This window comes from Podarcis melisellensis, assembly GCF_964234715.1.
Source record: "Podarcis melisellensis genome assembly, chromosome: 5".
Lineage (NCBI taxonomy): Eukaryota > Metazoa > Chordata > Lepidosauria > Squamata > Lacertidae > Podarcis > Podarcis melisellensis.
The window spans coordinates 37,993,841-38,005,446 of record NC_138537.1 but is presented as its reverse complement, the minus strand read 5'-3'; the positions used below and the strand labels follow the sequence as shown (position 1 = coordinate 38,005,446).

Sequence of the window (11,606 nt, the reverse complement as noted above, 5' to 3'; positions counted from 1 at the left end):
CTTCTCATCTATAATGACTTCAAAGCATGCACGCCTAATTGGTCTAATACTACAAATGTCAGCTCTCATTAATACTCTGGATTCATAGTGCAATGAGAGCCATCTTAAAATTTTCCATTTACAAAGTCACATTTTCTTTCAAGCAGCAGAAACTCCCAGTTGAATAACTCTTCATTTTTATGGAAGAGGACTGAAATGCAAGTTTCTAGGTTCAATTGTTGCAGAATTAATGTCAGAAACCGTGATAATAGTACACTAAAAGCTCAAAAATACTGAAGAGGAGCACACACAGATCAAATGTCACATTATTCCTAAACCCATTTCATGTTTTTAAGAATATTCAAAAGTATACCTCAAAAATTACATCTTACATATATTATAGATTTTGGAAAGAAGCCTGCCACAGATTGCAGTTCACTACTTTCAAAACAGTTCTATTTATCGCTCTGGTGAACAAAGCATTTCAATAATATGTTTATCCAGATTTATTTATCCTGAAGACTTGGGAGTAGGTTGCCAGAACTTAAAATGAACAAAATAAAAAAAAATTGCCCCAATCCTGTTCCATACACTGCAAAAATGCTGCTTCCCACGTTGCTTTTTAATGGTATGGGGATGAATCTTTTATGTTGGGGGGGACTAATGGAAGAAGGCATGTTAAGTGAGGATGTTCCAATAAGCAGGAATGAAGAAGCGTGCAACCCAAACATAACACTGTTTGCTGGAAGAAATCCCAATAGTTTTGAAAGAGCTGTTAGTGTTGCTCCCCCCTCATCCTTTTGAAACCTGTGCAATCATGTGCAAAGAGCGCGGTGGCTTTTTGGGTACATGGGAATGGGAAGAATTCAAAACAGAATATCGCTGCAGGGTTCATCTAGTGGAATTTTTCTTTAGGTCGAAGAAGAGAAGGCTGGGAAAATAAATTGAACTAATGAAAAAACACTTTACAAACAGTAAAAGTGCCTTCTAGTCTTTGGAACAACTTGTAAAATCTGATCCAGCAGAGGTTTTGTCAGCAGTCACATCGAGGGAGGCCATTTTTGCCAGTTCCCTCCCACTGCAGGCCCCTGCTGTGTGCTCTAGAAGGTTGGGGGGCAGTAGTTAACCAAGGTTTTTATACTACATTGCATTATTATTATTATTTTTTGCAAAGCTAGTAAACTGCAACACGTTTTTAAAACGTGTTTCTCTGCATAACTACCATTCTAAGTAGTAATAGATTGATAGAAATCCAGACCCTAGCAGTCCTCTTAAATACAGTTTACTTAATGTAAGAAATCTCAAGGTGTTTAATGCTAGAGGTTGCATCTGAAGGTGTCCATCCACTGATGGGAGGCTCTTTGAGTCAGAGGAGGCTTCTGTCAGCAGGAGGGAGATGAGAGGCATCTTTGGCCACTTCCTCCCATGCAACTTCTCACACTGTTCTAAAGGGTCCTCCAACCTTCTGGAGCAAAATAGAGGGAGGCAGTGGGAGGAGAAATTGGGAAAAACTGGCCTCCCTCCCTGGTACTGTGGACAAACCCCTTCTGCATCAAAGAGCCATCAGTGGAGGGACACCATTAGATATGGCCCTGCCTAGGCCTTTTCCCATTTCTTCCAATGGATGCTGAATCCTTGTAAAGCTGGGATGGAGAAGTACTGGTCCTATAGATGTTGCTGAACCACAGGTTACTTGACCATTGGCCATTCTGGCTGGCTTTGCTGGGAGTTGGAATCTAACATGTTCCCCATCCCTCCTGTAAAGTTTTGGGGTACCCTTTCTCCTGTCTCAAATAACCATAGAATGGCAAATATATGGGGGAGAAAGACCACTGTAAGCCAGCTAATGTTCAGGTTTTTATTAATTTTTTTAAATGCCTCTGACATTTCTTGGCTAGCCCATGTCTTCTGAAATTATTTTCTCTTATTCTCTTAATCTCTCTTCTGTCCCGTCCCCCCTTTCTTCCACCAATAAATCCATTTTGGGATTTTGCTGTTAAATAACGTCTCAAGTGTATGGGGATATTTTGCTAGCTGGTTGCAATGACGAGTGTAATGAGCGTCTAGTTAATTTTTTGAGCTGTACCATTTCAAACTTTTTAAATCTTCCCACACAAAGGATAATTAAAGCTCAAATTGTTCTGTAGGAAGTAAATTGGTTCTAAGTGCGCCATACTGAAATTCAACCTTCTGAGCAATTAATTGTGTGCATTATTGTGCATATTGTAGCTTCCTGCTTTTAAAAATGCCAGTTGGCAAGTATTTTAACATCTAGAAAAATGTGCAGGATTTGGGTCATCAAATTAATTTTATTTTGTGTCTGTCTCTGTGCTGCATGGTTTAAATCCTGCTCATTTCTCTTCTCCCACATCCAACTCAATGTAACATCTGAATGCAGCTGATCTCAAGTCATGATAAAAATTGGGTTGATTGCGCACAATTCAATTTTCCTTTTATAGATTTGGATCCTTCTTATCACTTAGGCAATGTTTTTGGGTTTAGCAGTGGTCTTTGCCACATTGGATAGCTTGGTCAAAACAGATTTAGGAACTCCTTTGGTATTCTGTAAATGGTTCGTTTAGTTATAAGGTCAAATGCTTGAAAATAATGCAGTAGAAGATTAATTGTGTGGTTGATTTATCCCTAATTCTGAGTAGAGTAGCAATCCAGAGGACATAACGGTAGGTAAAGTTTAGGGCTACAATTTGTGAATCACCAGGATTCTGGGAATAAATTGGTAAGGGCTAGTCAAAAGCAAAGGAGTGTTCGCTTTGCTAAACACACTAAATTGATCTCAAATGGGACAGAGTCTTAAACAAAGATGTGCTCTCCCAAGCCTACATTCCCAGCATGTTTGCACTCCTATCTTGGTAATGCCTGCACTGAGTTGATCATGTCCACAGAATGAAAGATGGCAGGATCCCCAAGGACGTGCTGTACAGGGAGCTGGCTTCATGTACCAGGCTCCTTGGCAGACTAACTGTGTTACAAAGATGTCTGCAAATGCGAAATGAAGGCTGGCAACACCAACCCCTCCATGTGGGAATCCCTTGCAGACGACTGCAGTGCCTGGAGACAGGCAGGTTGGGTAATCCATAGAAGTAACCAGAGGGAGAATGACCACTGGGAGGAGCACAGAGAGAAGAAATTCCATGGTGCATCAGCAGCAGCATGATTGGACCTTCATCTGCCCCAGCTGCAACAAAACATGTCTCTCCTGTATCGGTCTCTACAGCCACAGCAGGTGCTGCAACTTTCCAACACGTTGACTTCATCCTCAAAGGCTCACTCCTTTATTTTCTCCTGAGACAGATGGATGCCAACTCTAAAAGGTAAAGGTAAAGGACGCCTGACAGTTAAGTCCAGTCGCGAACGACTCTGGGGTTGCGGCGCTCATCTCGCTTTACTGGCCGAGGGCGTTAGTCTGCAGACAGTTTTTCTGGGTCATGTGGCCAGCATGATTAAGCTGCTTCTGGTGAAACCAGAGCAGTGCATGGAAACACTGTTTACCTTGCAGGGCAGCAGCTGAAGAAGGAGCAAAAAGGGTTTTCTGGTGTGTGTGTTTCTTTGTGGCTGATTAGCTGCTCTCCCTGTGCAAGGGTCAGAGGGGGCAGGGTTTCTGTTGAGGCAGGTGATTAGCTGTGGGAGGCGCGCATAGTTTGATCCATCTTGTAGATTTAGGGGAGCTAGTCTCAAACGTTTGTTGGGGGAGACCTAGGTTTTTTTGGGGGGGAGTTATTTGTCCTGTCTTCACGCTTTTTATGATGGAGGACCGCTGTAGCCACCCCCAATGACACGTTCTCAAGATGGAGGGTGAGGGAACAGCTGCAGTCGCCTGCGGTTCCTGCGCAATGTTTGCCATCTTGCCAAAGGTTGCAGGCAGCTTTACCTGCAGCAATTGCATGTTGATTGCCCTCTTAGAAGACAAAGTCCAGCAACTGGAGGAACGTGTAGCTATGATCCAAAGAATTAGAGAGCTGGAGCTTTTCTTGGAAGCAACAGAGCACACCGTCTCCACCAAGGAGGAGACAGGGGACTCCCCTGAGAAGGAGGCTAGTTCACCAACACAGGAGCCAGATATATGGAGAAACGTGACTCAAAGAAGTAGGAGGCCCAGGGTTGTTTAGAAAATACACAACAAGAGAGGACCCAAATAATTACCGCCCAGTCAGTCTGACATCAATACCAGGGAAGATTCTGGAGCAGATCATTAAGCAAACAGTCTGTGAGCACCTAGAAAGGAATGCTGTGATCATCAATAGTCAGCATGGATTTCTGAAAAATAAGTCATGTCAGACTAACCTGATCTCGTTTTTTGACAGAATTACAAGCCTGGTAGATGAAGGGAACGCAGTGGATGTAGCCTACCTTGATTTCAGCAAGGCATTTGACAAGGTGCCCCATGATATTCTTGTAAAGAAGCTGGTAAAATGCGGTCTTGACTATGCTACCACTCAGTGGATTTGTAACTGGCTGACTGACCGAACCCAAAGGGTGCTCATCAATGGTTCCTCTTCATCCTGGTGAAGAGTGACTAGTGGGGTGCCACAGGGTTCTGTCTTGGGCCCGGTCTTATTCAACATCTTTATCAACGACTTGGATGATGGACTCAAGGGCATCCTGATCAAATTTGCAGATGACACCAAACTGGGATGGGGGGCTAACACCCCAGAGGACAGGATCACACTTCAAAACGACCTTGACATATTAGAGAACTGGGCCAAAACAAACAAGATGAATTTTAACAGGGAGAAATGTAAAGTATTGCACTTGGGCAAAAAAAATGAGAGGCACAAATACAAGATGGGTGACACCTGGCTTGAGAGCAGTACATGTGAAAAAGATCTAGGAGTCTTGGTTGACCACAAACTTGACATGAGCCAACAGTGTGACGCGGCAGCTAAAAAAGCCAATGCAATTCTGGGCTGCATCAATAGGAGTATAGCATCTAGATCAAGGGAAGTAATAGTGCCACTGTATTCTGCTCTGGTCAGACCTCACCTGGAGTACTGTGTCCAGTTCTGGGCACCACAGTTCAAGAAGGACACTGACAAACTGGAACGTGTCCAGAGGAGGGCAACCAAAATGGTCAAAGGCCTGGAAATGAAGCCCTATGAGGAACGGCTAAGGGAGCTGGGCATGTTTAGCCTGGCTGTTCCCTCACTGCAAGAAGCGAGGTTCCTGGGAACCAGTAGAGAGCCTTCTAGGTAGTGGTGCCCACCCTGTAGAATGCCCTCCCATCAGATGTCAAGGAAATAAACAACTGACTTTTAGAAGACACCTGAAGGCAGCCCTGTACAGGAAGGTTTTGAATGTTTGAGGTTTTTTGTGTTTTAATACTTTGTTGGAAGCCGCCCAGAGAGGCTGGGGCAACCCAGTCAGATGGGTGACATATAAATAATAAAATTATTATTATTATTAGAGGGCAAGCACTTTTTATTTTGAATATTTCTGACAGGAGTCCAGTGTTCTGACTCAGCAAAGCATTCAAAACCTGATAATGCAACAGGCAGTGCCAAAAAATAAAAGGAGCAATGAAGCCTGCCTTTATTTTGTAATCCTGTTTGTTTTTCTAGAACAGATGAATAGCCTCAGAATCACTGACTCAATTTTTGGATGCCATTTTCATGACAAAGCGAATGTCTAGTCTAAAAATGAGCTCACTATAAAATGAGGCTTCCTGATTCTTGCTCTGGCAGCTGCTTCTAGTTCACCTCTTCCTCCAGGAATATTTGCACCCCACATTGATCATGTCCAAAACTGGAAGCAAGGTAAGTATGTTTGTGGTCTCAGGATGCCTCTCTTCCATTCATTGTCTGCAAGAAAATGAACCTCTTCTAACAGGAATGCATTGTTTGCTAGCTTGGTAGAACCAAGAAAAGAGCAGAGCCTTGAGTGGCTCCCTGTCTAAGGAGGCAGGTGGTTTATAACTAGTGGAAAATGTACCAGGTTAGATAATAAACAAACACCTGGAATAATTCGCGGATTTTCCTAGTTTTCCTGGTAGCAGCTCCAGCAAATATAATTCTGTGAAACTGAGATCAGTATTTGAAAATGACAACATTAGACAGTGTGAGATGCTTATTTCCTTTGTTGTTGTTTGTTCTGTGGAAGAGGAATAAAGAGGAACATGGAATTAGTGGCGTGCTTTTCTTTTAAATGCGGCTTTATTTCACATATAGAATCAATAGTCTTGCAGAGGATATGCAACTCAGCTTGATAAACTTGCAGCATACTGCATGTGAAATAAGTATCTTCGTATGTGCTCTACATTTGTATTTATTTAGAAGGCATAAAATGGGTGGAGAACCTGCGATCTTCCACATACAGTGGTACCTCTGGTTATGAACTTAATTCGTTCCGGAGGTCCGTTCTTTACCTGAAACTGTTCTTAACCTGAGGTAACACTTTAGCTAATGGGGCCTCCCACTGCCGCTGTGCCGCCGCCGCGTGATTTCTGTTCTCATCCTGAGGTAAAGTTCTTAACCTGAGGTACCACTTCTGGGTTAGCGGAGTCTGTAACCCGAAATTACAGAGCTCTTGAATTTGGAAGGTCACATGGGAACAATTGTATCTTCTTTCGCATCATACTAACAAGCCAAACTGCAAAACCACTCATAATAGGAGAATAAGCTCTCAGACGGAAGCTTTGCTTGTGCTTCAAGATATGGCACTGCTTCACTGAGGGCATTTCCAGACTTCTGCTATTGTCAAGTGTGGGTCACTCATATTGACAAATCCAAATGGACAATTATGGCAATTGGGAGGTCTTGCATAACATACCCATTTCCCCACTTGATCGGTTATCAGAGTAAAAAACAAAGTGCATTTTTTGTGTGGCTTAGATGTCTTCCCTTCATGTTGCATTGCATATCTGTTGCTGTGCTATTTTGTCTTACATGTCCCAGCTGTGATTACTGGGGAGATACTGCCATTGCTATTGTAACTGCAATTTGTAAAGTGGTCGCATAAGAATAATGGGCACCTGTCAGATATTATCTGTGATGCTGTTTGTTTCAAAATCTAAGCAAATAACTACCGAACCCCCCAACCCCTTATTTGATGAGCCTCCCTGGGGAGGGCATGCCACCACTGAAGAGTTGGTCACCTATCACACCTCATTTGGCAATGATACATGGAGAAGGGCGCTTTGTGGGAATGTTCTGTGGTGCGGGAGAGCATATATTGTGAGATTATATCCTAATCCAACTTGTGCTAACAAGTTCCCAAAATATCAGCAGAGTTTATAGACATTCCCCTTTAAGTTCGCAACGGTAACGTCTGCATAGGTTCGCTAGAACCTCTATAATAATTACTCTGGTAATTTCCCCTTTGTTCCCTCTTAAAATACAAGACACAACACAGTCTTTATAAAAGTATAAAAGAGTTTACTCACGTTCTGTTCACAATATGATCCCAGAAGGCAGACAGCATAAAAAGTAAAATACATTTAGAATCTATCTTGTAGGAAGATAGTACTGTCCTCTCTTGGCTGAGAGCCAAGAGGGCATGTTGCTCCTTCAGAAGATGAAGATGAGAGAGAGAGAGAGAGATGGCTGCCTGCCCTGTGCTTTTATCATTTACCTGCACAGGTGAGGCCACACCCACCTCTGATAACATGCGGAGGAAGTCCGTCCCCAGGAAGTTTACCTGCTTGCTAGACAGACATCCCTCCCCAGGTTCTAACATGTACACTCTAGGAATGTTGTCATTGACTGCTCCTGTGTTTACATCCCACACGCTTAACCCTAGTCCTAATCTGGATTGCCTAATCGGGTCTTTGTACAAACAATGAAGCACAGAAATACAAATGTATTGTTTTGCATGACCTTTAGATTCATGTTCTTCTAATTTAAGAAGAAGAGGCTTGACCAAGAATGGAGAACACCTCCTGCCTCTGAAATGTCAAGCAGCTACAACCTTTGGTACTTGGTCAAGGGTCCAGTAGGTAGACTCTGGTGGAAGCAGAGCTAATAGAAAATTGCTTTCTGTTTGCTCTGCTGGGTGGTGCTAGCAGATGGTGGCCAGTGGTGGGATTCTGCTGCAGGATTCATGCAGAGAATTGGGTGCAAATGTAATCCCCACACAACCACTTCCCCCAAACAGTAATCTGTGTACCCACTGAATATTTGTACAGTTTGAATGCGCGAAGGATAGAACATATTGGAGGAGGGGACAGCTGTGATCTCACTTTCCCTCCTCATGTTCCTGTCCCTGGATATGTTGTCCAAATAGGGTCTGTGTGAATTGGCTTTGATGCACATTCTGAAAGGGACAGGTGTTTAAGGTAGCCTGGAGTTCCCCTGTCTTGAACTGAAATGATGATTCCCCGCCCCCTCTGGTGCTCAGTGTGATGCCCTTGTGTGAAGTAGCAGGATAGGATTCATTACCAAGGTGCCCATTTTCTAAGAATGTCAGAGGAGGTGCTTTTCCATGTTGCATCTTTACGTGAAACACATCATATACAAAAGAGAGGGCCTTATCTGCGGTGGCTCCCTGATTGTGGAATGCCCTCCTGAGAGACATACATCTGCTACTCACAATATATTATTTTTGCATCAGGTCACAACCTTTTTATTCACCCAGGCATTTTGAATGTTGGCATTTTGAGCTGGTTTAATAGCCTTATTCCTCCTAACTTTATTGTGCTGTTGGTTTGTTGTGTGCTGTATTTGTAATTTTACATTTCTTTGCATACTGTCCTGAAATCCACATTTGGATGAAGGGTGGTTTATACATTTTTTAAGTAAGGAAATGCTGTGAGCTCAAGAGAGTCATGTCATACATAAGAAATGCAAAATGTCATCTGTACCTATTGCTGTAATATTGGCTAACCTAATTGCAACCTTACCATAGACTTCCTGTTGACTCAGGGTACTTTTTGCCTAAATGCTCTGTCAGCTTGACAGAACAATGCCTGGGTTGTTTATGAGCCTTGGCAGTCACCTAAGGTAACTAAGTCACAGGTACTCTTGCGCAACTCTCTTGTACCTAAAGATGGAAGAGGAATTCCTAGTGGAGCTTGTTATTTAGGGATAGGAAATAAATTTAATGCAAACTGACCTAAATGCATATCAATATGTGAACTGAAATTTACACTTCTCCAAATTTTGTGATGCAGTTCTCCAAGCAAAACAGTGCACAGAAATAGTTTCAAAATAGTTGTCAGGAAAATTGCAAAAAACGAGGTAAAATTGCATGTAAAATGCACATTGTAGAAGATGCATTCTTCACAAATTTTCATGCAGATGTGAAAGAAATTGCAAACTGATGCAGATATGGGCCAAATTGGAGTTAAGCTTGGGAAAAAATAGGAAATGGAGAGAAACTGAAATTGTTATACACTTCCCTCGCTCGTGTCTGTGTAATTTTAGCTAAGCTGCACCATGTCCAGCGGAAGCATGATTCATTTTGTACTTTGCTTGTGTTTCAGATCACCTTCTACGAAGGCAAGAATTTCCAGGGGCGCCGCTATGAGTCTGACAGGGACTGTTTGGATTTCCACACTGACTTGAGCCGCTGCAATTCTATCCGTGTGGAGGGGGGTGCCTGGGTTGTTTATGAGCGGCCAAACTTTGCAGGGAACATGTATGTGCTGACTCATGGGGAATATCCTGAATATCAACGATGGATGGGCCTAAATGACCGCGTCAGCTCATGCAAATCTATTCAGCTAGTAAGTCGGACATTTCCTTCCTCCCTGTTTAACTCTGAATTCTGGGCAAATGGGATATTGACACTTGAGACAGGTTCATTTATAAGTCTCCCCTTTTTTTAAGTACACACAGATTCTCACACTGTATCTGTATCTAATGTTATTAACATGGATAAACACTGAAACAGGGGTGAGGAAACTGTGGCCCTCCTGATGTTGTTGGACTCCAACTCCCATCAGCCCCAAGGAGCATGGCCCATGGTAAGTATTGATGGGAGTTGTAGTTCAACAACAAATGGAAAGCCATGAGTTCTCTGCCTGCATTGAAGAATGTGAAAGCTTTTTTGCTTCCGAGAGCCCTGCTGAATCAAAGCAAAGACCCATCATCTAATCTGGCATCCTGTTCTCATAGTGGCCAGCCAGATGTCTATGAGTTGATCCACCTGAGTGGTCAGAGTGGTGCCCTCCAGATATTGTTGATCTGCAGCTCCCATCATCCCTGACCTCATGCTTTAGAGGCTGGGATGGTGCTGGAGGACTCACCTCTTTTGATAGAGCCTTTTGCCTGGGTCTGCAAAAGTTCTGGTAGGCTATAAAGCATGGTTAACAGAATGCATGTTGCATGGAACCTTGGAGTCTGATATGCCATAGGATATGAAAGGTGATATATGCCATATTGGGAACAGCTTGCCCAGAGGGGTGAAGCTACAGCAACAGCCTCCTGGCAGCAACACGGCTGCCGCTTACTGGAAGGAAGGAGGCAAAATGATGACGAGGTACGAACTCTTGTCAGTGCATTGGCAGGAGTGCTGGATTGGCTTTTCCAGTGCACCTGTGCAGCCCCAGTTTTACCATTGCCTCATTCCTCCGGTAAGCAGCAGCAACAACATTGCTTCTGGGAGGTTATTGCTGCAGCTCTACTGCACTGGCCAAGCCATTCCTGTGCCATGTGCAGTTCCCACCATGTGGTTTTACAACAGGGATGGGGAACCTGTGGTCTTCCAGAAGTTGAACTCCAACTCCCATCAGGCTAAGCCAGGATGACCATTGGTCAGGGATGATGGGAGTTGGAGTCCTGCAACAACTGGGGTGGGGACGGGACAAGTTCTCAATATCTGTTCTATACTCACAATTGGTAATGAATTAGATTCTTCCTGCTTCTTGCTAGGGGGGACTGGCTGACAGGGATCACACAGAAAGTATAAAAAGTATAATAAAGATAACTAAAGACACATAAAGTGGTGGTTGGTTCTGCATCCACAGCCACAATACATTCCTTGCTTTATTGGGTAATGTCTATTTTCCATCCAATTTTGCCGTCTGAACTTTGCACAGCCTCTGCTCAGCTCCTCAATAACATGTTGTGTTCTTCATCCTCCTCCTTCTAGCTCAGTGCAGGCAAATACCAAATTCAGCTCTTTGAGAAGGGTGACTTTAGTGGCCAGATGCATGAATCCACAGAAGACTGCCCTTCTGTCATGGATCAGTTTCACCTGCGCGAAATCCACTCCTGCAAAGTCCTGGAAGGGGCCTGGGTTTTCTACGAACACCCCAATTTCCGTGGCAGGCAGTATCTTCTGGAGAGAGGAGAGTATAGTAAACCTGTCGAGTGGGGGTCTGCGTCCCCAGTGGTCCAGTCCTTCCGCCGTATTGCAGAGTAACGGGCAGCATTAAGTCTAAAGCCAACATGAAAGCTGACTTGATGCCATAAATAAAGCACTTGTAAGTTCAGTTCTGCTTGTCATCATTCATAGTAAAAATGTGTGTCTGTGTGTTTTCTTTAAGGAAGATGACTAATCTCTGCAACATCCATTCACAAGGAAACTTGAGTTTTGCTCAGATTATTGGGGGTGGAGAAGAAATGAAGTTTGTCCCTTTACTTTCTATGACAGCCCATAGAATACTGTTTTTGTTTGTTTGTTTTAAAAGGGATATTCCTAATGGTTTGGCTAAAACTGAGGGGAGTCAGAGG

At 43.4% G+C, this 11,606-nt stretch overlaps 1 protein-coding gene across 1 annotated transcript; it reads left to right on the top strand.

Moving 5' to 3' along the window:
• Positions 1-5,504: 5,504 nt before the first annotated feature.
• On the top strand, positions 5,505-11,365 carry CRYGS (crystallin gamma S). The gene is made up of 3 exons (XM_081911475.1): positions 5,505-5,750; positions 9,413-9,655; positions 11,023-11,365. The coding sequence occupies exons 1-3, from the start codon at positions 5,730-5,732 to the stop codon at positions 11,293-11,295; spliced, it is 537 nt and encodes a 178-aa protein (XP_081767601.1). The 5' UTR covers positions 5,505-5,729; the 3' UTR covers positions 11,296-11,365.
• The last annotated feature ends 241 nt before the right edge of the window (positions 11,366-11,606 follow it).

What these genes read in the sequence shown, in the direction of transcription:
- CRYGS (XM_081911475.1), top strand. Translation starts at nt 5,730, where the DNA reads ATGTCCAAAACTGGAAGCAAG. An exon ending in TGTCCAAAACTGGAAGCAAG is followed by an intron (nt 5,751 to 9,412) that starts GTAAGTATGTTT and finishes CTTGTGTTTCAG; the next exon opens with ATCACCTTCTACGAAGGCAA. An exon ending in CATGCAAATCTATTCAGCTA is followed by an intron (nt 9,656 to 11,022) that starts GTAAGTCGGACA and finishes TCCTCCTTCTAG; the next exon opens with CTCAGTGCAGGCAAATACCA.